The sequence below is a fragment of the Paramisgurnus dabryanus genome, chromosome 3, assembly GCF_030506205.2.
Source record: "Paramisgurnus dabryanus chromosome 3, PD_genome_1.1, whole genome shotgun sequence".
Lineage (NCBI taxonomy): Eukaryota > Metazoa > Chordata > Actinopteri > Cypriniformes > Cobitidae > Paramisgurnus > Paramisgurnus dabryanus.
The window spans coordinates 1,153,637-1,180,382 of NC_133339.1; the positions used below are offsets into that span (position 1 = coordinate 1,153,637).

The 26,746-nt window shown below is 41.1% G+C and overlaps 1 protein-coding gene across 1 annotated transcript in view; it reads left to right on the forward strand.

The window, feature by feature from the left end:
* LOC135768677 (Fc receptor-like protein 5) overlaps positions 1-26,746 on the forward strand; it is a 58,278-nt gene that overhangs the window by 23,079 nt on the left and 8,453 nt on the right. The window contains exons 5-6 of the mRNA XM_073813747.1: positions 16,099-16,368; positions 20,728-20,853. Coding sequence (XP_073669848.1) covers positions 16,099-16,368; positions 20,728-20,853 — 396 coding nt within the window. The remainder of the gene's footprint in view (positions 1-16,098; positions 16,369-20,727; positions 20,854-26,746) is intronic.

Here is a 26,746-nt window from a genome sequence, read left to right on the forward strand (position 1 = left end):
CTGTTTATGCAATCAAAAGCTTTTTTTAAATCAACAAAACAAACAAAAATACTTTTATCTTCCTGCAGTCTTGCTCTCACCACTGAGGACAGAACATAGATGTGGTCAATGCATGCTCTATTTTTCCTGAATCCATTCTGCTCATCCACCAAATATTTTATTCATTTCTAGAAATTCACAAAGCCGTTTATTGAGGATGCCAGAAAACACCTTATAAACTGTACTTATCAAACTAATGCCTCTGTAATTTAAGGGGACTCTTGGATCAGCTTGAGAAGATTTGGGGATAGGCTGAATAATAGACTTATACCACACTGATGGTATAAAGCCATTTTGAAAACAATATTTAAATAAACAATGCAGAGTCTTTAACAACTTAGGACATTTAAGGACCTCGTTAGACAGTTCATCCACACCAACAGCTTTAATATGGTTTAGTCTTTTCAATAACAGTCTGCACCTCCTCTACCGTAATATCACCATTTAAGATGTCATTTATGAAGGGCAGAGATGGACATTCAAACAACATTTTAGATCTACAGATATTTACCAAAAACTCATCATCAAACTGATGAGTGCTGTTGCATGCAAACAGATTACTATAGTCTGTCTCCCATCTACCTATCACTTGCTCTGTTGTAAATATAGATTCCCCTGTGTCTGTGACAATCTCATGTGGAATTGGCTTTTTCCTTTTCGGCCCAAGCTTATTAATTTCTCTCCAGAACTGCTGTGAATTATTGCTCAACAAATACTGTTGTAGCTGGAGTGCTTTTCCTCTCCTAAAGTGTCTTTTATATAATCTCAACTTTTTATCAAAATCATTCTGACGGTTTTTAAATACAACAAATAAATCCCTTTTCAAAATCTGTTCTTTGCATTGTAAATATTTTTTCTCTGCCATGCGAAGATTTAGCCACATGCTCTGTAGTTCATTATTCCAATAGGGTTGTTTGATTTTATATATCTTTTTACTACCTGTTCTATGCCTTTTATCAATTTCTCTATGTAAAGTCATACAAAGCCATTCATAACAATGATTTACTTTTTCCTGTGTTTTCTCCCCATTTTCTAATTGATCTATAATGTCATTCAAAGCTTTGTGACAGACCTCAGACTCCAGGAAATTATCATGCAACTTTCTCATAGGACTTTTACCTTTTAAACCAGAATATAAACTTTTTGTAAGGCCTGCCTCTGGTGTTTTGAAGCGTAAATATAGCACAGAATGATTAGGAAGCCTACTTCTATCATTTATCAGGTTTATCACAAACTGATTTTGTTCTACTAGGCCCAAAGTAGTAAAAACTTTAAACTCTACACAAGTATTTAAATCTACATGTGGCGTCACAATATAATCTACCACAGCTTTTCCTCTGACAGATATAGAAGTAAAATTATCATTTTCTGGGGTTACTCTTCCATTCAAAACGCAACATTTAGAATCTTTAAGAAATTCAATAAACGTTTCCCCATGTTTGTTTGAGCTTGTATCCAGCACCACCCTGGAGGGAATGTCATCCTCCTCAACATAATCTTTCAGGTATGCAATACGTAAGGGATAATCCACGGCTAGCCATGCATTAAAGGGTTTTAATGCACGACGTAGAGGCGAAGAACCACCCGACGCGTAGCCCTGTCTCTGCGAAGTGCATTAAAACCCTTTAATGCATGGCTAGCCGTGGATTATCCCGCTTATACCTTGGTTATTTGCCAAGTTAAAGCTGTAATTAATGTTAACAGTGTGATTTTTTATCAGACGGGTAAAAATTACGGTCATTTTCTTAAGTTAAGGCTCGCACTCCATCCGCTTTAAATAAAGTAGTGCTGAAATAAAACCTGCACACTTTAAAGAGAGACGCACTTATGTCTCTCTCTCTCTCTCTCTCTCTCTCTCTCTCTCTGCAAGAGTAACTGTGTTACTATGGTTACCAATGTTTATAGTAGCAGATTAATTTCTAACTGTAATCAAACTGACTGGAACTACCTGTGCATTAAATGGTTTTAATGCACACCTTCCAGCCAATCAGAATCGAGTATTTAAACAGACCATGGTATAAGACTATTTTAATCTCAACAAATATAAACAGAATCAGCATCAGCTGCATATATTAATGAAAGTAAATGAGCATAGAAAAGATCGGCATTACGACCCCATGTAGAGTTTTCAGGGGACAAATAACAAGAGATTACTATAAATGAATATCGTGACACCATATGTTCAAAACGTAAACAAAGTATTTCCTCATAAGCCTTGTCAGTTCTCATTGAAAAGTTGTCCAGAATAGTATTTTTAACAAAAACACCCACACCACCAGAGCCTTTAACAGCTCTTTTGTGCACAGCACGGTTGTGTCCAATCCAGGTAAAACCATCAAGTTCAGGCAGGGACGTGCACAGGGGGGTTGCTCAGGTTGCCCGGGCAACTGCCCATATGCCCTTCTCGACGCAAGTTGCCCTTCCGAGGTGGAAAAAAATAAATTGTACTTTTACTTCGTTTACACTATGCAGCGTTCCTTCGTTACTGTATTTTAATTAATAACGAAATTTGTATTTTATTTTTAAATTGCTATCTTGTGTTTCTGGCGCATTCGCGAATTAATGACTCGTTTGATTCGATTCCTTACAAAGTTTTGCAAATAAACGAGTCTTTTGAGTCGATTCTTTACAAAGCGAATGGGCCAAACGTTTAAATTGGTTCGCGAATCAGTTTGAATGAATTGTTCAGATCGCTGCAAAAACGGAATCGTCCAAAGCTGTTTTACTCGTAACCTATGTAGAAACACGCAGAATATAACCATTTTTGGGTGACGTGGAAATGAATTTACCAATCTTTTAACTAAAAGCAAAACTTCACACATGTACCCGCCATTACATACACGCTAGTGATGGAAATTTTCGTTCATTTAGGTGACTCGTTCATTTTCAGTTCGTTCACCAAAATGATTCGTTCAGACTCGTTCACTGATTCGTTCAGTGACCATTTCTTAATTTTACAAAAATACGCCAATAGGTGGCGAAGATGTGTGTCATTATGTGTTATAAGACAATGAATGACTTTTTGCAAAAACTCATTAGTTTTTAATAAAGCTCAAATTGTGAAATACTAAGCATAATTTTATCAAGTTACCGAATATATTAAGACACACGTACATTCATAGTACATCTAATCTGGATTTGTTGTAAATAAAGACTCCCGTGCATGCCTCCTCTGGTTCAGTCAGTCATCAGATCCTCGTTCACGAATCATATAATTTGGGTCATGTCGTTCAAAACTTCGTTCAGACGCAGATGACTGATTTAAGTTCGGTGAAAGGGTGGATTAAACTATATAGACATATAAAACTATATTAAACAGAAATACCAATTTTTTCAACAGTAATTACCTTGCTTATCATTTGTATTAAGGTAAATAGTCCGCCTAAACATGGTTACTATAACTTTATTAAAATAAAACCACATGATTCTTTCACAAGATTGTTTACGTTGCACTCGCTATCTATACGATCTCTCTCATTCATTAGGTTGTAACCTGTACCAGTCATTCAGTTTGTTTAAGAACGCGATCTCTCTATCTCTCTCTCGTTCGTTCAGACTCAAAACAGCGGCTCGGTCAGTGAAGGGCGTATTCATTCAGTACGTTGAGCCAATCATATGCTCGGCCACAGCTTATACTCGATTGCCATTGGCTCGTAGTTTTGTCACTCTTTGAAGGCGGAAAGAAAGCCGCGCATCATTTGTCCGTGCTCCTCAAGAAGGGAGGGAAATTTCAGTGAACAAGAAATATGAGTCAATGGATGGCGTGAACGAGAACGATTCGTTCACATAAAAGATTCGTTCAAAAAGAACGATTCGTTCACGAACGTAACATCACTAATACACGCGACCTGTTCGTCGTCAGACACAGTTAAACGCGTGCGACCTCCAGAAACACTGAAGCACAGATTGAAGAAAATCCATCGATGATTGAGGTCTGATTCGCTGTATACTGTACTGTATATGATGTAAGTGATTCTCACAAAACACACGTGACATGACAACGTAAGAAAACATGAGTTTTGTCTAAAATCATTTTTATGTAAGTGTAAACTGTCAATGTCCTCAGACCATCTTAGGAGATTTCTAACTTTATACATATGCAAAACTGTTGTCAGCTTACTTGTCTGATATTTCAGCTATAAGCTACATCATCATTGAGACTAGAGTTAATTTGTTAATTTGAAATGCTTGTCTATTCTGTGTTTGTATTCTTTTTTCTGTACTGTTTGTGTATGTTGTAGTTTTACACATAGGCCTACTGTACAAGTGCCCTTCATAAGTATTCTTCTGTTTGTTGTGTAGTCACGAAATGTCTAAACATTAAAAGATGAACATGAGACAAAAGTACAGAAACTGTCACATCATTATTTTTTAATGGTCACTTAGCTGTGTCCTGATTGTTTACACATGAAAAGCATAAAATGTGTAGGATCAGTTTGATTCACGTATGTGCATTTGTGTACAACATACATAAGTCAGCATTTAATGCTGTTGTTCTTTGTTGTTAAAGCATGTATGTGTTGAAACATAAACAAAGGTTAATAAAATGTGACATTCTAAACTTCTGACATACTGATACTTATCTTACCAATTTCTGGTCTCCACAGCAAACAGAAAAATCTTGTCTTTACAGTTCTGATACTTATGGAGGGCACTGTATTGTGTGTGTGCGTGCGTGCGTGCGTGCGTGTTTGCCCGTGTATATCTAGATTTATTTTTTCATCAGTAACTAGTAACTCGCTACTTGAGTATTATTTTCATTGCATACTTTTTACTTCTACTTGAGTAATTATTTATTTAGTTACTTGTACTTTTACTTGAGTAAAGTTTTTGGCTACTCTTTCCACCTCTGTTAAAATCTTCATGAATCTAGGCTGAGTTTGCCACGTTTAAGCTTAAATAATCAGACAGATAGCAGCTAGCTACAGCTTGCAGACAAGCAGCCTAGGCTACAATTTTTTTGGTAGGAATTAGGCAAACATGTTTGCTGATTTTAATAAAGACCCTGTTATTCTCAATCCTTCATATAGGCGGTGTTTAAAAAAATATTTAGGGGGGGGGTGCCCTTTATTTAGGTCAGAGCAAGCGTGCCGCACAAGCCCTGAAAAGTGAAGCCAAACCTTCTCGATCGCCCCCCAGTGACTGGTCCCAGTATAGGTCATAAACCCCGCCTCCCCATGTTATTCAATGAGACTTGAGACCAACTAAAAAAATTAATTACACTTCAATTATCTTTTTTCCGAACCTAGTTTCTGTCATTTATTGTAGTTTTTATCACACTGATGCAAATTCAAATGTTTGTTTTTAAAATAAGTTTGTGTTTAGTTAGTTATTTAATGATATAAAAACGGTGGTGTCACGTCATGATTGACAGCGGTGATATCGTGTGATATGCGCATTCTGCGAGAGCGAGGGCGGGGTTTTGATTTCGCGGGTTCACTTCCTGCTCACTACTGCGCATGACTGGTCCCGAAATCGCTAATGCGCAGACTCAAGACCCAAGATGTCAGCGCCATATCGGGACTCTGGCGGCTTCACTTTTCACCAATGGAAGGGGGCGAACAGGCGTCGTCCATCTTTTTTTACAGTCTATGGGTCAGAGCAACTGCCCCTAAAAATTCCTGTGCACGTCCCTGCTCGTCACACTCGTGGCCCTCTTTCCGCATCAATCTCCGTACGCTTAATCAATCTCCCATTGCCAGCCAAATAATAATTCCTTGCCGATGGGATCTCTCGAAGGAGAGTTCGCAAAATAAAATCCATGAGCCGCTCCACATGCGATTTCGCAGACGATACATACACTCTTCGGTAGTTATCATGATCCTTGAGCTTAGACTTCCTACGAAGCACAGCCACTTTGTCATGTACTGTCTCGAGCTCCGCTTTCACCAGCCCTGGTTGTCGACCTCTCGGCCTTACGCACTCCACGGCCACCAACTTTGGCATCGGGTCACAGCGCAACCCCTCACGCAATAACTCTTTAACTTTGGCCTCCACATCTTCGCCTTCTGCTTGCGGCAGCCCGACAATAACCAGTGAAACGTCCGGATCAAAGGGCTTGCCCCGCACCTCCTTTCTATTCAATTTCATTTCAAGGTTTTCCATTCTGGAACTTAAAATACTGACTTCCAAATCCAAGTTGTTGCACATTTCATTGACTATCTTCTCCAGCTCACTTTTAAACACGGCTTGTCCATCGGAAATTAATTTCTCCAAACTTCCACGTAATAAATTTATTTTCACATCCATCTGTGTTTCAATTTTAACTTGCATACCGTCCATTTTGGTCTGCATATTGTCCATTTTAACACTTAGCGCACGCAACTCATTCATTATAGAGGACTGTTCACCGTCGGCGTCCTTCTTGTTGCGTTGTCGCGTATTATCAGCCATAATGCAGCTCCAAACGAACCAAAATTAATAAAAAATTAAAGCACAATCTTAAGTAGTCAATTAATTACTTATTTAACTAATATAAACACTTAGATATAAAGTTCCCTTTCAGTCGGTCACTACGACGTCACGTCGTGACCGACGAATTGGGAACTCGCTTAGAGAGACCAATCTGCTTCGAATACTACTAAAACGCCAATGAACTTGGCATTGAGATATTTGCATAATGCTGGCGCCGCCCCGCCAGGTGCGTATATAAGCCACAGGTGCAAATATGGAAATTAGCTTTTTTCGCTTCGAAAGCCGGCATTATCTGCTACTGAGAAGCTACTCTCTGCTCTTCTGGGAACGGTTGCTGAAGTTGATTGACAAGCAGTACTGACACAGCGGACGCTCGCAGTATTCCACTGCTCTGCATATTTTTTGTTTTGAGTTTAGTGTGTGCGTTGCCTCTCCCTGTGCGCATCATCAGCTGAGCACCTAAAGAGTGATTTCCCTAAAGAGTGATACGTGAGAGCTCTGTGTCTTTTTAAAGACAGCCACTCTCTCGTATATTCGGAGATCAGCGTCCTTTTCAGGATAGCTTTTCCTCCGTGCGATCTTGGATGCGAGAAGTACAGGGATTCCAGTGACGGTCACGAGCGCTGTCTTCGTGCTATGGCATCGAGCACTCCGAGGCTGCGTTCGTGGAGAGCTCTTGCTCTCTCTGTGAGAGCATAACCCTCTTGGATTGCGGAGACGACTGTCGTTTTTACGGGAACGGCGTCCGCGCCTTTGCAGTGCTGAACGCCGCCATGGTGCGGCTGTCAAGCGCTCGCAGGACGCTCTTCGCATCACTATGCTGAGTAGGACGGAGGATGCGTCCTTCACCTACCGGCCTTCTCATCCTCAGCCGGTTGAGGCTCCGGTGGAGACTGCAGAGTCGTGTTCTGCGATTTCTGCCGAATCCACTGGACCTCCTTCTGGTCCCGTCACTTCTACAGCATCAGAGGGGTGCCCATTTTTTCCCTCCGAGGCGGAGTCTTCCCGGAGATGGCGGCCGTGCCCGCTCGAGCGGCGGAAACGGTAGAGTTGGAGGGGTTAATCCCTCTCCGCCCGAACCGTCCCGCCCACATGATTGGTACTTCGGAGCTGTCCGGGCCTCTACGGTCCTCACCTCCTGTGCCTGCCTTTCCCGACGGCACGAAGAGCTGACGTGATTTGCGGCCGTCTCGGTCGTTCAGCTTCACCCCTCATCTCCCTCACTAACGGAGCCGCTAAGGGGGGATCCCTTCAGTTGAGCGGGGGGTTGCGATGCAGCTGCGTTCCTGGAGGGACCACCCAACCCTTCCCTCCCGTGTTTGTATAGACAGTCGTCCGGTTACGGGCGCTGCCCATCAGGCATGCGGAGACGCGGCTTCAGCCCTGCACGCATTAACGTACTGCAGGTTCACCAAACGAGGCTTTAGAGATATACGAGGGAAGCCGCGACCTTCAGTCGTGCGATGTCCACCACAGTGTTCAAGATCGCCACCCTTGGCTATGTCTGGCTTATATGACGGAACAACTTCATGAATGCTCCTGTCTCACAGACCGGCCTCTTCGGCGAGCCCGGGGAGTCGTACAGCTCCTCTGCGCAGACTGAGGCGATCTCCTAGGTCGTGCCCCGGCGGATGAGAGCTGCCCTGGTCCACCAACGCCGGCTCCTCAGTCTGCCTCTCGCCGTCCGCGTCCTGCGGCGGCCACCTCCGTTCCCCTCCTCGGACCCCATCTCGGCAGCGCAGGGGAACCGGTCGTCAGCAGCTCGCCCCGCCCGCTTAGCCGCTTCCCGTGAAAATCGGGAGTTTAAGTGGCCAGAGACGGGCGACCCGGAGTGGCAGAGGATCACTCTTCAGGAGACAGTGATTCGCTCCTTCCCCCGGTAGAGGGTCGGGTGGAAAATCCTTGGTTTGCATATGTTCCACCGGCTGTCCAGCCGGTACCCACTTAACCACACATAAGAGTGCATTCCTCTTTCCTCTCCAGGTCTCCGGAGGATCGAGAGAGCCGTGGGCGTACACCTGCTCACTCTACCTCTCCTCTATCGCCAGCGGGTGTCCTGAGGAGTCCGAGCTCTCCACTGAGCAGACCGGACCACCAGCACCCTCATCGGAGTCTGCGCTCTCCGCAGAGGAGACCAGACGACCGTCACCCTCAGCGGGCTCAGGTCAGTGTCTCACACACACACTGTAGATGTTTATGCTGTCACAGCAGACGCACCGGCAGTATTACCTGTCTCGCTTCGCTGCCCCACCGCGGGTACTTCGGTAGTGTCGTTAATTCTCCTCGTACGGTCCCGGGATGCTTCGCTTCAGTTCCCAGCCCGTCTCGTTGGGTTTTACGCACTATCCGCCTCGGTTACGTAATACAATTACCGGCACTCCCCCAAATTCTCGGGCATTCGTTTCACTATAGTGAAAGCGTCCGATGCACATGTACTGCGTGCAAAAGTCGATGTCCTGCTGGCGAAGGACGTTTCGAGCCGGTCCCTCTTACCGAGAATGATGATAGGGTTTTTCCAGCCTTTATCTCATAGTACCCAAAATACGCGGTGGGTTACGACCGATTATTTACGCACCGGCTCTACAAATGTGATCCTTTAGGATGATACGCCGAGGCTCGTATTTCAATATTCAGATCGGTTTGCAGCATAGACCTGTAGACGTGTACTTTATGTGTCCATCTCCCCTCGCCTTAGACCGTTTTTCGCTCTGCGTTCATGGAGTGGACATACTAATACTAAGTACACCATTCGAGCTGTCTCTCTCTCCCCGTGTCTCCATGAAAGTGCTAGTCATGGCATTAAAATCTCAGAGAGAGAGAGCGTTGTTCGTATTCTGCTTATATTTACGTCAACTATAATGGCTCGTTCTCGGCAGACGTGCGCGAACACAGAGATTTAATGCTTCAGCATCTGGCTCGTTTAAGTCATCAGGTCAGCTGGGAAAAGAGCAACTTTGCCCCGCGCAGAGGATCCTTTTCTCAGTATGGAAATAGACTCGATCGATTTATTGGCGTGTTTTACAAGAGCGCGCAACCAGTCAGTTCTGACTTGCCTCGGTTTAATTCGAGGGAAGTACGCGGTCCCTCTGAAACAATTTCAGAAGCTCTTGGACATATGGCAGCATGCTGCGGCTGTGACACTGCTCGAGCTGCTTCATATGAGACCGCTTCAGCATTGGTTTTACGATCGAGTCTCGAGGAGAGCGTGGCGCAACGGCATACACTGTGTAACCATTACACCTGCGTGTCATTTCAATTTTACCCCGTGGCAGACCCAGCATTTCTGATAGCAAGATATGCCCCTGAGTCGGGTCTCCTGGCATTCTGTAGCACATACAATGCCCCCAGCACGGGATGAGCAGCCACGTATGACGGGCTTGCAGTCTCAGGGGTGTGCATAGCACCCCAACTGCCGCGAGCGGTGCGCTGTATATCTGGGACTTGTACGCTCCGCTATGGAGATGCGAGGGAAGGATCTATTAGCCGACACCGACAACATTGCGACTGTTGCGTTATTTACCGTTAAGGCGGTTTTTGCGCTCTCGTCACCTGTCGCATCTCGCTCGTCATCTCCTCCTTTGGAGTCAGAAGCATCTGAGGTCCCTTCGTGCCATTTACATCCCGGGTTCGCTCAATACAGCGGCAGACGCGCTTTCCCGAGCTGCGCGCCCCGGTGAATGGCGACTCCACCCCCAGACGGTCCAGCTAATTTGGAAGAAGTTCGGTCGTGCGCAGATATATCTGTTTGCGTCGCCGGACGATACCCACTGTCGCCGGTTTTTATTCACTAACCGAGGGCAGCCTCGGCGTGGATGCGTTGGCACACAGCTGGCCGCGGGGGACGCGAAAATACGCATTCACTCCAGTGAGCTTAAACGCACAGACACTGTGCAAAGTCAGGCAGGACGAGGAGAGCCTTTCGTTAGTCGCCCCATACTGGACGACCAGGAATTGGTTTCAGAGTTAATGCTCCTCGCGACAGCCCCTCCCTGGCGAATTCCCCTAGGAAGGACTTTCTTTCTCAAGGAACGGGCACATTATGGCACCCGCGCCCCGACCTGTGGGATCTCCATGTATGGTCGTTGAGTGCGCGCAAGGTTTAGGTGATTTATCGCAAGCGGTATCTAACACCAACGACGCGGTACGAGCACCGTCCACAAGACGGGCTTACGCGCTTAAATGAGACCCTTTTCGTCACCTGGTGCTCTTCGCAACGCGAGGACCCCAGAGAATGCTTAACATTGTGCTTTTATATATCTTCAACATAGGTTAGATGGTAGACTGTCACCCTCCACCATTAAAGTTGATATCGCCGCTATTTCTGCTCATCACTCGCTTATTAACGGCAGATCAGTTGGCAGCATGAGTTGGTTATTAGATTTTAAGAGGCGCTCGCAGGCTAAACCCCTCGCGCCCTCCCTCTATTCCTCCTGAGACCTGTCCATGGTGCTGAAGCCCTACTACAGGTTCCGCGTTCGAGCCTTTGCAGTCTGCGAGTCTGAAGTTTTTGTCAATGAAAACTCTGACCCTGCTAGCATTGGTCTCCGTGAAGAGAGTAAGGAATTTACATGCATTCTCTGTTGACGATTCGTGCCTTCAGTTTGGTCCTGCTGTCTCACTGAGACCCAGACCAGGCTACGTGCCCAAAGTTCCCACCACTCCCTTCAGAGATAAGGTGGTGAGCTTGCAAGCGCTGCCCCCCGGAGGAGGGCAGACCCAACCATGGCTTTATTATGCCCCGTACGAACGTTACGCATCTACGTGGATCGCACACAAAGCCTTAGGACCTCAGATCAGCTCTTTGTTTGTTATGGTGGTCAGCAGAGAGGGAAAGCTGTCACTAAGCAGAGGATGTCTCATTGGATAGTTGATACTATCGCCCTTGCTTATAATCTGCAGGGCATTCCTTGTCCATTTAATTTGAGAGCTCACTCTACTAGAAGTGTTGCCTCATTTTGGGCATTCGCTCGTGGTTCCTCGCTAACAGACATCTGCAGAGCTGCTGGTTGGGCGACACCTAATACGTTCATTAGATTTTACAGTGTTCGTGTCGAGCCTGTCTCCTCTCGTGCCCTTTCCTCGTTAGGGGAAGCACAGAGAACAGGCTCGCAGGTCGGCTTGCAGCCTCCGACTGCTGCTCCAAACTGAGCTCAGTATGGAAGGCCACCAAGGCAAAAACGCGTAATAATTTGTTTTGCCTTCCTCCGCTGCCTTGGCAGCCTGATGTTGCGGAGCATCCGCTGCCAGCCTCTCACTAGCTGCATCCTCGCGAACCTGTGTTTGGCTCGGGCATCCACATTGCGTCCCACCGGGTTCCTTTGTGAGTATTTTCCGTGGGGTTAATCCTACTAGCCCACGTTTCCCTCAGCAGAGCACTGCTTTGCTTACACAGCCACGGCTGTCATTTATACCTCAACTACGGTTGACTTTCGCCCACCAATAGCCCTTAACAGGGCGGTGGCTTCCGCAGCGTCCCTATACCGCTCAGATAGGGCGCTTCCCAGTCGCTAGCACTACTGTGGGGTTAAAGGAACATCTAGTGCCCGGCCTTCTGCCTTAAAACCTAATTCTCCTTATCCTTAAGTGGAACCGGAGGGCTTTACGCAGACACTGGAAGAGGTCAGCCCTCAGTGGCGTTTTGGTAGGGATTCCCAATTCGTCGGTCACGACGTGACGTCGTAGTGACCGACTGAAAGGGAACGTCTCGGTTACGTATGTAACCCTCGTTCCCTGAAGGAGGGAACGGAGACGTCACGTCCCGTCGCCACAGGGCTGCTCCCTGCTGTTTATCGGCCGGTCACACTTTCCGGCTTTCTCAGCGAAAAAGAAGCTAATTTCCATATTTGCACCTGTGGCTTATATACGCACCTGGCGGGGCGGCGCCAGCATTATGCAAATATCTCAATGCCAAGTTCATTGGCGTTTTAGTAGTATTCGAAGCAGATTGGTCTCTCTAAGCGAGTTCCCAATTCGTCGGTCACGACGTGACGTCTCCGTTCCCTCCTTCAGGGAACGAGGGTTACATACGTAACCGAGACGTTATTTGAGGTTTCATACTGAACAGGAAAGGACAAAAACATTCATGCGGCCATCTTCCCAGCATTCCATTCCATCCAGAAGTCTCATAGGGTGATATGCTCTACTTTTCTAATGGTTTACACACAGTGGTGGCAATACTTTTAACATTTGCAAACATTTAAGATGTGAAATTGGTCCCCCTGTCAGTTTGAATAATTATTGGAATACCAAAGATTGAAATAAACTAGTCTTCACTATAGAGTTAGGATAACAGGTTCACCTGACACAGTTAGTATATATCACCAGTTTAAGACAGACTTAGTGAACCAACACAATCAATGGTTAAATGTTTGGAGGGATTTTTCACAGCCAGCATATGACCTCATTAGTTTTACCAACTTGGCAGGTGTGACACATCTTGGTTAATCTCATTACAGCCCTATTTAACAGAGGCAAGAAATGTAGGGCTTTTAATGATTTGGATCAGTATTATAAAGTGAAGATCCAACGTGATCTCATGAGAATACGTGTGTATTTTTACATTTCAGTGTGGTTGTACAATACATACATTTACTTACGTTTAAAACACACTGAAACGTACAATATCGACGTTTTGACAGGACTAATACGTAAATTATTTACGTATTTTCAGCTTTACAAACGTACAAACTTGTATGTAAGTTATTCCTATTCATAAATATTAAAATCGCGGGCATTGGCGTTTCTTACTCATATTAATGACATGTTTTCAGTCATATTTTTTGACTTATTTATTGAAGACAGTTTACCCATTTACCTAATGAAATGATTATGATATTCAGAGAACTTTAAAATGAATAGCATTTCTGTATTTATATTTTGTTTGTTTGCTATGACACACAAAAACGCGTCTTCTCCTGTGTCTTCTATGCAATACGTTATTATTACTACTAAGCAATAATTTCAACAAAATATAACAGAAATTCACAAAAGATGTTACTTTTATTCATTTGCTGTAATCCACATCTTTAAAATTCTTTAATAAAGATTGCGAGGAACAGATCCAAATTCAGCCCTTTATCCAGCGATCTTAATCCGAGTTCTCATCAGCAACCATAAAGTCAGATCGCGAGTTCGTTAATGTGAATTCAAATATCACGCTTCAGGAAGCTTTACGACACATTGCTTTACGGCAGAGATATCAAAAGCTCATTGGCTCTTTGAGTGCCACGTGACATATTTGCGTCATTTCCATTGGTGTACGTTTGAAATAAAAAAAAGCGCGTCGTGACAGAGGGAAGCCGGATCAACGCTGATCAAACTCTTGGATTAATAACTTTAATACTTCTCTTTACTTTACTTCATATACTCCAGAGAGGACCGCGGCTGCAGCACATCGTCATTTTAACTACTTTTGGTACTGATTTTAATATTCAGTACATATTCAGCAATAAATAAATGGTTGTGATTACACTTGTCTGTCTGTTATGATTTTTTAAACAGTAACGTTAAATGATTTTAATAAACTTTTTAGCACCAATATCTTTTGAATGCTATATTGTTACTAATATGTTCCTAAACATATCTATCCATTACGTTGCATAATATAAAAATAATAGATTTGTATTTAAACATTTTGTATTAAAAGAGTTTGGATTTAGGGTAAGATTTGGGTTTAGTGTAAGATTTGGGTTTAGGGTAAGGTTTGGGGTAGGGTTAAGGTGGTAACATATCGCTAAAATGGTTAAAAGGAAATTATACAGCAACCTTTATGGAATGAAAGATACGTAAAAGTTTTAAGTTTTTTAGCTGTCAAAACGTAATAATGCTACGTTTAAATGTTGTAAATACGTTGCATTGTACGTTTTAACATCTATTTAAATGTACAAAAAATAAGTTTTTTGTTTATTAAAGTTACGTGTAAATACTACGTATTAACAGTGAGACCAGGCTGGAAGATCATGGTAACCCATTAGTAATTCCTTTAGAACAATGTAATCTTAAAATGTAGAGTCTTTTTACCATTCACAGGATTTTTGCTTGAGCTAGGAACCATATATAAAACTTGTTTTTTGACAGGAAGGTTAAATAATAAAATCGCTGTATGTATGGCATTTGGATGGTTGATGAATCTATGTTCCAGTCGTCTCTCAATGACTCTCTAGTAATTCAATAAAAACAAGTTTGCTATTACCTATTGCTAATGTAAATAGTCTTGTGTATTTGTTTACAGTAGTTAACGTGTTAATGTAGTGTTATCATTTGTCCTATATTAGTTATTGTTTAGTTTTGCATGAATTATGAAACTTCTCAGTAGTTCTCTGGGAGTAAGATAAAATAGTAGTTATTGATTAGTTAATAGTGAACTACTACGTTCATCTGTGTGCTATTACTTACTAGTTTGCTAATCAAGAGTTTCATGTTAGTTAACAGTAGTCACTAGATTGTTAATATTGCATTACTCATTTGTTCCTGTGTAGTTATTCATTAACAATGGATCACTATTCTAAAGTGGCACCCTAAAACCTAAAAGAAGACTAAAATGAAAATAAAATAATTGGCATTCTCACTTTAAACCCATCTCTTTAAATGCTTAAAGTCATCATGAAACGGAAGTAATGCTTGTCTTATTTTCTCCATCGTGACATATATCCGAGTGAAACAGCTTCTAAAATGAGAAAAAAGCTAGGGCGGACATGATTTCGTCCACCGAAAACTGATAGGATTATTTGAAGTTGGGTCATGTTGTAACTTACGTTTCAACGATTGTAGGCGCTTTCCAGGTTTTTTTCAGCTGAGCGCTTTGGTTTTTTGTTTATCAGTCATTGAACGATGTGTCGGCTGATTGTTGTGATATTTGTCCCGCCCCTTCTCCACTGTGATTGGATGGCTGAATGAGAAGTGACATTGATGAGCTTAGCATTCTTTCTCAAGTTGAACTTTTTTAACTCTCAGTGCACCGGCAAAAAAGGCAAACACTTTTTTTAAAAGCGCGGTGCTTTCATATGAAACTATTGTAAACATGCACTGACCGCCACCATAAATGCTTTGGTGTGCACGCTACCCTTCAGTCACTGTCTGCCTGGCGTTTTTTCAGCCATGTTTAAATGCTTTTGGACTGCCCCCATGATTTACCAAATCTTGTTTCTGTACTTTTACAACTCCTATTGATATTTTATTGACAGATATAACACCAACTCTGACTATGGAGCCAAATACGCCTGTGTTCATTGGAGACTCAGTTACTCTGACCTGTGAGGTTCATCAGGCCACTGGATGGGAGTTTATTTTTGTTAAACCTTCAAACTCTGAATACTATGTAGCTACAGGAACTAAAACAACCAGATCTGTGCAATCATCAGTCAAAGTATCTGATGGAGGAAAGTACAAGTGCAGAGCCGGGAGAGGAAACCCTCAGGTTTACACAGAAGACAGTGAACCAATAACAGTGACAGTAAATGGTAAGTATTTATACTCACATAATACACTTTGACCTGTGATCACAATGAATATCATCTCATATGACAATATACAAGTGGCAGTTAAACAGTACATGATCAATCCTGTATGATACAGCACAAATGGTTGAGAATCAAATGTTTAAATATTTTGACATTATTTACAGTATGATTTGGTGTCATTCTACAGTACGACCAACACCTCTGTTGTCTGTTGACCCTGATAAACTTGTATTTAGAGGAGAAACTGTCAATCTCAAATGTGTGATCAGTGGAGGAGGAGTCAGCAGCTGGCAGTACAGCTGGTATAAAGATTCAATCATCCAGCAGAATAAACTCCAGTATTACACAATCAGATCTGTTGCTGAGTCTGACGCAGGTAAATACACCTGTGAAGGAACAGAGACCAGTGGACCACGATACTCACACATCAGTAGTGCAGTTACACTGACATTATCAGGTAAGTCTGTTTATCTTTATTCATCATCATCCAAAAAATATACATTATATTATGGCAAACTTCATTTCAACCTGTAGTTGTCAGGAGTGAGACTGAGATTCAAGTGCAGGCACACAATACAGATTTATTAGTGACAGCGATTGGCTTTCAAAGAGTATCGGGAGAGTCAGAGGGGGCAACATGACTGCCAAGGGGAAAAACTGTGACACTTAAAACAGGGCATATACTGTGCACTTTTCGTCCGAATTTCAGTTGATATCTGGGTTGTGCAACGTATTGTTTTTTTTTTTTGAGTTCGCCAAATTTGAGTTTGATTATATGTCATTTGTTGTGCAGTGTACAGTGGAAACAAGAGCCGATTAACCTCTCCAGACTGGTAATTGGTCGGTCAGATGATTTTTTGACAATTTAGAAGTTTTGGTCCCCCCTCATTGGGTGTTGCACAGTTGAAGCAGAGATACAAATCAATCGCCGTAAACTCAGTGTTTTTCCTTTAGTGCACAAGAGCAAAATCCAAATGAAACCATAGTGGCATGTTACTTTGGTATGGTGAGCCATAAATCAAACAAGGAACACATAAACAGATCTTTAATCAAAGGGAGATCTGCTGTTCAATTTGCGTTTCAAAAAAGATCAATTATATCAATCACGTCTTGTCATCTCAATGCCTTGTTTCTTTCTCTGAAATTTCACGCGTTTATTTCAAACACACAGCATGAGCACTTAAACCGTAAGCTTTGGTGATTCATCACATGCAATTTAATTGTACAGTGTGAGTTAGTTTTTAACAAAGGCACTGCTGAAATCACACAATGTAGTCTCGTCTTAAGTGACAAATTGAACCATCAAATGAGAAGATTAGGACAACAGGAGCTGGGATTTCAGCCTAAAGATAGAGAAATAGAGAGTGAGAGAGAGAGGGAGAGAGACCCCAGAGAAGAATGTGACTGACATGACTGGAATGGATCGGCTTACTAAAGATGAGTTATTACTTTAAACTGGGTAAGACAGAGTTAACTACTGTAGAGGTAATTTCAAAAAAATGATAAACTAGTATAAATACCTTGAGACTGGACAGGCAGCTTACACTGTTGTCAGCTTACACAGTAGTCTAATACAAGACTAAGGGATAAATTAGAGATAAGAATGCAAGCCTGAGGAATAATGGAATTACAAGAGGGCAGAGGAAAGACACCACAATGAATGTTTAACATGACAAAACACACAGACATACACACACAGGGACAGAAAACTGAACTTAATCAAACTGAAGTCATGACAGTAGTTTACTGGTTTAGTTCCTTGAAATTAAAATCAGACCTGTCCTACACATCATGCACAATACATTGAACAATTATTAAATATATTTATTACACGGCTCTCTGGAATGCTTGATTCTGATCGGTCAGTTGAGACATTTGCAGGTTCGTTCTTTTCGAATAATAACCGCTCCAAAATAATAACGCATAGCCGGTACTACTTTTACGAGTAAGATCGCTCCGCGCCAATAAAGATTACTGTTTGTTTGGCGCCATCTTGTGACAAACACTGGACAACCACGACAAGACAGAGCTTACTGAGACTGAACTTGACAAAATAGAGCATGACAGCTACGAAGCCAACACACAAAAAAATACAGAATGGGCATTAAAACTTCTCAAAGACTGGCTAAAAGAGAAAAAAATGGAGACAGACAAGTATGAAGCAGAGGATCTTAATAAGGTATTACGATCATTTTATGCATCTGTGCAAAGTTTCGCGGAAGGATAAAAATGTTAATTTAAAACAAATATGCCAATAAAATGTTTCAAATTCATATTCATGCCCAGTTTTTTTTCTTATGTGACAAGTAGCCGTGTAATAAGCGGGATAATGTAGAGTCAGCCGGTAGTTATCGGGAAATAAGCCCCTTCAGTGTGATACAAGACCCTCCGCTTCGCGTCGGGTCCTGATCACACTGTCGGGGCTTATTTCCCGATAACTACCGGCTGCCTCTACATTATCCCTTACATATTAAAATGACAAATGTATTCAAGGTTGAATGTTACAAAAGCTACAATGCATTTAGAGATCAATCAGTTAACAGATGTAATATCAGCATTAAAGTGAAGGTTTAAATCAATGTCATGTGCTAACAGGGGCGGAGTGGGACCCAAAAATCTACCGGGAAATTTCATAGACCACCAGCCCTCTGTGGTAAAAAAAAAAAAGGAAAAAGAAAATGGTTCGCTGTAAATAAGCAAATGCTGAAATCTAAAATTACAATAAAATGACTGCAAAACAACATGAAATACCAAGTGTAATAATTATTATTGAAAAGATCTTAAAGTCAACAGTTCCCTAGTTTTAGGTAAGCTAAAGCTTACTTTGGTTGCAAAGCAGTTGCTTATAAAATTATTAAGCCTGTTTGGAGAGAGATATTTTATGTGACAAAATGTCAGTCATCGTGTGATAACGAAAATTTAACGAGGCTTAAACTTACGTGTTCTGAGAAGGTGTTGTCAGTGAACAGGCTGTAAACTGTTGGCTAAGTTACATACACTCGTGAAAAACTGAGGCTGATTATCTGGGAAACATTCTCTAACAGCAGTCAAGTTGTCATGGTTTGTGTCAAAGTTGTGCATTTGTTGAAACATTAAAACAGGAGATCTCTGTGCTGCTCAAAGTGATGCTTGGAGCTCCATTCCTCTGTTGGTGTGCGAGGCTATGCTTTTTTATTGGTTGTTGCGTTAAATCTTACCCAGATACAACAGTCCTATTTTCTGATTGGCTATTGTGTAGCCTCTTTCTTTATTTTTTGATTGGCTGATAGAACTCCAGGGGAGACGGGCTTGATAGAGAGAGCGGTGCGGTCAGATACATTTTGAGCGCTGAAGCATATTCAATATATGTTAAATAGGTTTTAGTGTGGCCGGAGTGCACGACTAAAGACTGAAAGCACGGCTATTATCAGACCAGCCCTCGCAGCCTTAAAACACTACCGGCCCACCGGGAAAAGTCCCGAATCTCCCGATTGCCACTCCGCCCCTGTGTGCTAAAGATTCCCTATCAGAATACAGCAGAGCCTTAATGTAAATCAGACATTGCCCAGACTAAAGGAGTAAAGCTTCTGCTTCAATCAAATTTTCAACTTTATGAGCAAGCTCAAATTAAAAGAAAATTTTTGACACTAATGAATCATTTTGTAAGAATTACATTAATAATGTTTTCCAGATCTGTGATTTCATATAAACAGCTTTGTGATGAGATTTATAATCTCATTTACTTTTTACAGCAGTGAGAGTAACACCAGAAGCATCTGAGTTCACTGGAGAGACTGAAGTGTGAGATAAAGGATCAGTACTGAAGATATATGTGATATAAAGCACTACAATGTAAAGAGACTCTGTGTTTTATTTTTTATAGGATCAAAACCAAAACCTGAACTCACATCATATACTAAAGGATCTGTACTGACAGGTAACACAGTGACTCTGGAGTGTCACATTGATCATTGGTCTACTGGATGGAAGTTTTACTGGTACAAAAACACACAAAACACTCAGAAGACAACAACAGAAATAAACTCTTACACAATCGACAGAGTTAAAGTTTCAGATGGAGGTCAGTACTGGTGTAGAGCTGGAAGAGGAAAACCAGACTATTACACAGACTACAGTGATGGACTGTGGATAAATGTTAAAGGTAAGAGACAACAAGGATTTTAAGATCCTATTGATCTCAGTCACTATATAAGCTTTACTTTACAGCTTTACACTGTAGAATCTTTAATTTAACCTGATATAAAAAACAAGGTTGTCAATGAGTTGAACTCTGCTGTCTGAAAGCCTTAAAGGGAAAGTTTTCCCAAACTTTAATCCTATTTATATTTACTTTCACTATACTAACAAAAGTGTATAGTACATTCTTAATTTTTTTTCTTTTTTGGATACGTGCACACTTGAGTTGTATTTGTGGTTGGCATGTTTTATTAAAAATGTCACTACTATAAATTGTGTTTATACAGAGAGACCTAAACCTGTAGTAAGTGTTGCTCCTGACACACAGCTGTTCAGAGGAGAAACTGTTACTCTGAGATGTGACATACAGGATACAGGAGACACTGAGTGGACATACAGCTGGTTTAAGTGGACATATAACTGGCACCAATGCAACACACAAGAGTGTAAAATCAACGACATTCAATACTATGACAGTGGTAAATACACCTGTAGAGGAAAGATACGTGAACAAAACACTGAGATGAGTGATGCTGTTACACTGACTGTATCATCAGGTGAGTTTATATGTTTGTTCATCATTATTAGTGTGAAGAGATGAAGTGTAACATGTTATTCATGAGAGATTGATCACTTTCAGATAAACCACAGACAGTTTTAAGTGTTTCTCCACAGCAGTGGTTGACTGAAGGAGATTCAGTGACTCTGATGTGTGAGGTTATAAATTCATCTACAGACTGGACATTCAGCTGGTTCAATGTACAGAGTCTTCACTCAGGTAATATCTCATTCATCTCATAACAAATACAACACTAAAATACAAACACTGTCAAGGGTCAAACATAGAGTTGTTTATATTTGTGGCACAACGAGGGGGTTGGGGGATAGCTTTGCGACGAAAGCAAAGATTTTGCATAAAACTCAGACTACGCCACCCCAGGACTTGCACCCAGGGAAATAATCCTTACACCCAAAAAGGCGGTAAGGCACAAAAGTTAATTCCTCAGAACAAGAGCAATAAGCAGGAGACGTGGGTATAATACAAAAATATAAAATTTATTTTTGTAACCTTCATTGAGGTAGGAAAATGACTTAAAACAGGCATAGACTGATGTTACTCCACACAGCTCTCTCTTATACTCCAACAAGAAAAGACACAAAACAAATTACATAAAACATCACAACATCACAAAACATAATTATACAAAGGTACAAAACAACTGTAGAAAAAAAAGAAATATCCTTACTGCAAAGAATGCAGCGACTGGCAACAGTCAAAATAACAAATAAAAACACAATACATCAACTTACAGGGCTGAGGTTCCCACAGGAGTGATCACTGGCGCAAATTATCAAAAAGCACTCACACACACCACACCGTGAATTCAGAGCACACACTCATACATGTCAAAATGTGTAGCACGGCAACCGTTGACGCTGTACCACCACCATTAAAAGATCCTTTGCCCGTGGAAACCCTCAGCTCCTGAAAGCAAAGCAACACACACCAATAATTGGCAAATGGGGCTACACAGAAGAAGTCATACGGCGCGAACACAAAGTCCATATGCCAGCTTCAATGTGCTGGACAATCCTCCACTCAGAAATAGGATTTTGCAGTAAAGCTTAGAAACCAGACAGTGTACAGTCCATGGTACCACAGTAAAGATAGTGACGTTGTTTCAGCGGTGCGACACAGCAGCGCAAAAATCAAACTGCAGCAACAGAGGAAACACAGCGTAGGACAAAAAGGAGAATCCTAAAATGAATAAATATAATATTAAAACTAAATCACAACGTCATACACTCAAACATTTCGACTTTGGGCTGGACACTTACCAAACAGTAGTATCACCTCAGACACATTACAGTTTTACAGCACAGGTTTACCAATATCAGGTAAACAACAGCTAACTGAGGGTAAACAGTCATTTAACCCATTCAAGTACAGGAGGGCACCAGCACAACAGACAAACACTCTAAAACCAACGCAACATTAGTTTTAAATAACAAACAGATTAAAACTACTAACATTTACACGCAATGCTCACCTGTCGCTATCGTTGCGAACACCAAGGTGGATAGCCGGATATGACGCATTCCGGGCAGCAGCCAATCGCCGCTTAAAAGGGGACTGCCACTCCCTAATAGGTGGTGATAGCTGCCACTCACAGCCCACCTAATCCTGCTACATATTGTACATATAATCAGTTACTGTAGTTGTTGATTTAGGAGCGTTATTAGTGATAGCACATTTCTGTAATTATGATTATATTATCTTCATTTCCAGGGGCGTCGCTAGACCCCTTTTACTGGGGCACATGCCCCACTGTAAATCTTCTGTGCCCCAGTGTAAATCTCAAGTTTACATTTTAGCAGTTAACTGGTGTATTAATTTTCAAATATAATCGAGGCAAAACGGATCTATATGCAATGTAGTTACCCAAGCAGTTGCACTGACGCGTGCACGTCTATTCAGACACGTGCAGCCGCAAACAAAAGTCCAGGTAAGGCTACACGATTGAGTTGACTTATGAAAACATGACGAGACAAAAAAAAAACATGTCGAGACTAAAGTAAGTTTCTAATAATAATAATAATAATCTTTTTTTGACTCGATCGTTATTGGCTCATGTGATAGGCATCAGAAATGTTTTGTGCAAAGCAGGGAAAGGGAAGCAAAAATGAGAGATGATGAGTTTAAGGAGGTAAGACAAATTACATGTTTACCCAGTCAGGTCTTAAACATTAGAGAAAACATCTTAGGACAACCTTACTCAAGTCTATGGAATTGCATTTTTGCAGAGAAAATCAACACAAAGTATGTGTGTTATACTGTTCTGTATTTTCAGATTTGAAATTAATATTTATTTCACTAGAATATTTAGTTCACTAGCTCTAAGACATTACATAAACAGTTAGCAGTAACTAAGATAGGTTATTTTAGTAGCAGTCATAAAAAGAAAAATATTTTTGTAAAAAATAAGTTATTAATCATTGTTATGTAAAATGCAAATGTGCATCAAAATATTTTTTCTGATGTCATTATTTTCAAACATTTTATGCCTCCAAACATGTTAATAATGTTAAGCATATGAAGATACTTATACTTATAATACTTAAATATTTTTAAATACATGTTTTTTCTTTCCCAGTACTTGTTGCAGTGTTGGAATAGTGGGTTAAGCAAAGGAAATTGTATAGAAGTGTTGCACATTTATGGACACTGCAGGCTCTCAAGAAAAAAAAAATGGGGGGCATGTGCCCCAGTAGAGCTTTATATCTAGCAACGCCCCTGATTTACACTAGAGCTGTGCAATATATACAGTATGTGCCATAATATCTTAGTTGTTGTATTAACAATATGCAAAATCATATTATTGAGTATGCAACTTGCCTTTAAGACCCTGCGTCCAATGGAATGGACATCGCGTTTTGTGGACCAATAAAATGCATGCTTTTATAATGTTAATGTTTAGTCACTGACTGGTCCCTGTTCTGATTGGCCCACTGAGAGAGCTTCGGACATTATATTATACAGGCATGGCTCAGCAGGTAGACAGGAGGAGTAGTAAGAACATTTAAAATAGAGATTGGCACAAACCTTGATTTTAGACTTAATTCTGTACTGGAGGAGAGTTAAAATCAACTGAATAGATTTTTTGAAGAGGAAAAATAAAGCAATAAGCTTCAAGAAGCAGTGGGTTACCAGCGCATTTTATAACAGCTAAGGGGCATTGTTAGACACGATGCGAAGGGGAGGTGTGACTGAAACCGAGCGCAGTTCCCAACCAACACAGACGCAGCAAAGACACAATAAAAATATGATTAAAGAGTGTGGTGTTTATTTTATAAACCAACATTCATCTAATTTATACATTAACATTTACATCATGCAACTGTTGAAGTGATGATCAAATATGCTTGGAAGGATGCTGAACTCTTTCCCAGTCAGCGGGGTTTTTTTTTTAAAGTTGCCACCCAGTTTTAGTTAAATGCCTTGCAGAAAAAATTTCTTCTTTAAATAAACATAAAATATCAAATGAAAGAACAGACCATCCGTTTTCAAACAACATGAAAAAAAACGTTTCATCCTACCTTAATTTGTTCTCTTATCACCTCTCAATTTGTTTTTGCTAAAAGCGGAGATAATTCCATTTATGTGAATAACTTTTGTAAGAGATCAGATTCAGAACCTGAACAAAACACGCTGTTTTTAGTGTTGAGTGTATGCGTCAGTGTTTCAGTTGGGTAAGATCACCCCCCAGTGGATAGCGGAAATATGAATTTGAGGTAGAAACTCCTCAGGGAGCGTTTTCTCTTTATTTATTAGATGACTCAACAATATTTATTGACATGTATCTGGATATCGCCATAATTGTGCAATTTTATACAAATAAAAAATATGATTAAAGACTGTGGTGTTTATTTTCATAAATTAGTACACAGCAACAGTGGCGCAGTGATACTTATGTAATGCGGTCTTAACCGTGGGTTTACCGGGCTATTTTATCAAGGCTTAAGCCCTATTCGGACGGGATTAGGCTATATCCACACGAAGCCGGTGCATTCCCTATCCGATCATTTTTTTTCCTTGCTCTAAAAAAATAATCCGTAAACACGGAACCACTGAAACCGACTGAAAGCGGTGTAGTATATATGCCGGACCAGTATGGGGCGCTGTAATTCTGCCACAGATATACACTATACACGGAGAAGAAGACTTTGAGCATGCGCATAGCCAACGTATGGTGTTGTCCATTATCGCTTGTTGGTCACCACAATTGCATAGACGCAATAGATTTTGCTGTAATAAAGCTAGTAGGCTTTAGTAGCTTCTGTAGCACGAACACAATCACGTAATCCGCCGTTATTGTTGTTGCTGATACGTGTGACGCTTCCGACACGTGATGTGATGACGTTTTCGCTTCACAAAATATACGGATTGGCTGTACAGACGAAACCGCAAGGGTGTCGGTTTCAGATTTATCCACTTTAGGACCAGGTTTCAAAAAATAGCGGTTTCACTCTCTGAAATCGCCGGATCCGTGTGGATGAAACACCAATACGATAACAAATTTATGCGTATACAGTGATTCGCGTCTCCGTGTGGACAGCCCCTTAGTTTTACAGGGGGACCTCTGAGAAAATTGTGCTTCTCAGAGGTCCTCTGTGTTTTTAATCCCGTCCGAATCGGCCATGTCTGTGTTTTTCTCTGACGACCTCCGTAAGAATTCCAGAACAATTTACCTACGGATGCAAATGTCTGTGTGTTTGCCCGCAATATCTTTTGAAAACGCGGTTCATTTCGTGTTTTGGCCAACGTGATCTGCCGTAAGGTCTTACTAATGCGCGTATATTGTATTTCCTGAGTCCCATTCATTTAGATATGGATGTTTTTTCGCATTCGGAAAAATAAAATAATTAAATCAAGATGAGCTGAATATCAAACACTGTTAAGACTGGCCACTGTAATATCATTAACGTTATAAGAAACTCCATTCAAAGTTGTTCAACTCCGGAATGGTAATGTTAATTAATAAAGATAATAAATTGTTATTAATCATTATTTCTTTATTTCTTTGGGTTTATTATAAGCAGACAGTTATATAAAACACGTAGGCTAACGTTACTTTAGTAGGATTTGTTTATTTTATTTTGATTTGTTAAAATTAAATTAATAAATTACATGTTACATGTCATATTTTTACATTTAAAGCAAAATATTAAACATTACAAACACACGTATCCAAAGCATGTGCTCTTCTGCAACGCCCAAATGCATGAAACAAACACTCCCATCTCTGGAATAGCCTGCATCATTTTAATCCCGTCCGAATCGGTACATAAAAACACAGACGTCCTGGGGGACAAGTTGAAACTCAAACATTGTTTGGAAAACTAATCCCGTCCAAATAGTGCTTTAGAACGCATTTCAACAAATAAAAATGAAGAACCAGAACTGCCCGTTTTATAAAACAGCATTTAGTATCTATGAATTCAGTGTTTGCTTTAGTCAAGTACTGCGTTTGGGCATTCAGAGAGTGATGTAGCAGCACATTTGCCTGAGGTGTGTTTACAACTTTATAAAAATAAATGTCATATTCATTTGTAAAACTTTATCCGATTGCACTGTGTCTGTCATTGTGTGTTGGAGGCAGGGCTTACACACATACACACACACACACACACACACACACACACACACACAGGACAATGACAGGTGAAGAGAGATTACTTGAGGAGTTATTTAGTGTTTTCCTGACACATACATTTAGTTTGTAAACATAATTTTTAATTGATTTAATTTCAAAGCCACAATCCACTAGCCTGACGTTGTCATACTCAATTCTAGTCAGAATATGAGTCTGATACCGCTCCATTGGGCTGTGATTATAGGGCGTGTTTTAACCGAACTAGGACAAAAAATTAGAGATCGACCGATATATCTGTTTTCCGATATTTTCCCCGATATTTGAGCATTTTCCGATGATCGGATATCTGTTTTGTAATATCGGATTGACCGATAAACAAGAAAATTGCGCGCTGGACGCATCTGAGGAGAGGAGCTCAAAGTAGCAGCAGCGTGCACAGCAAATATGACGGCGGAGTGACGCGACTTTATTAAAAGGACTTTGAGTATACTTACTTTGCATATG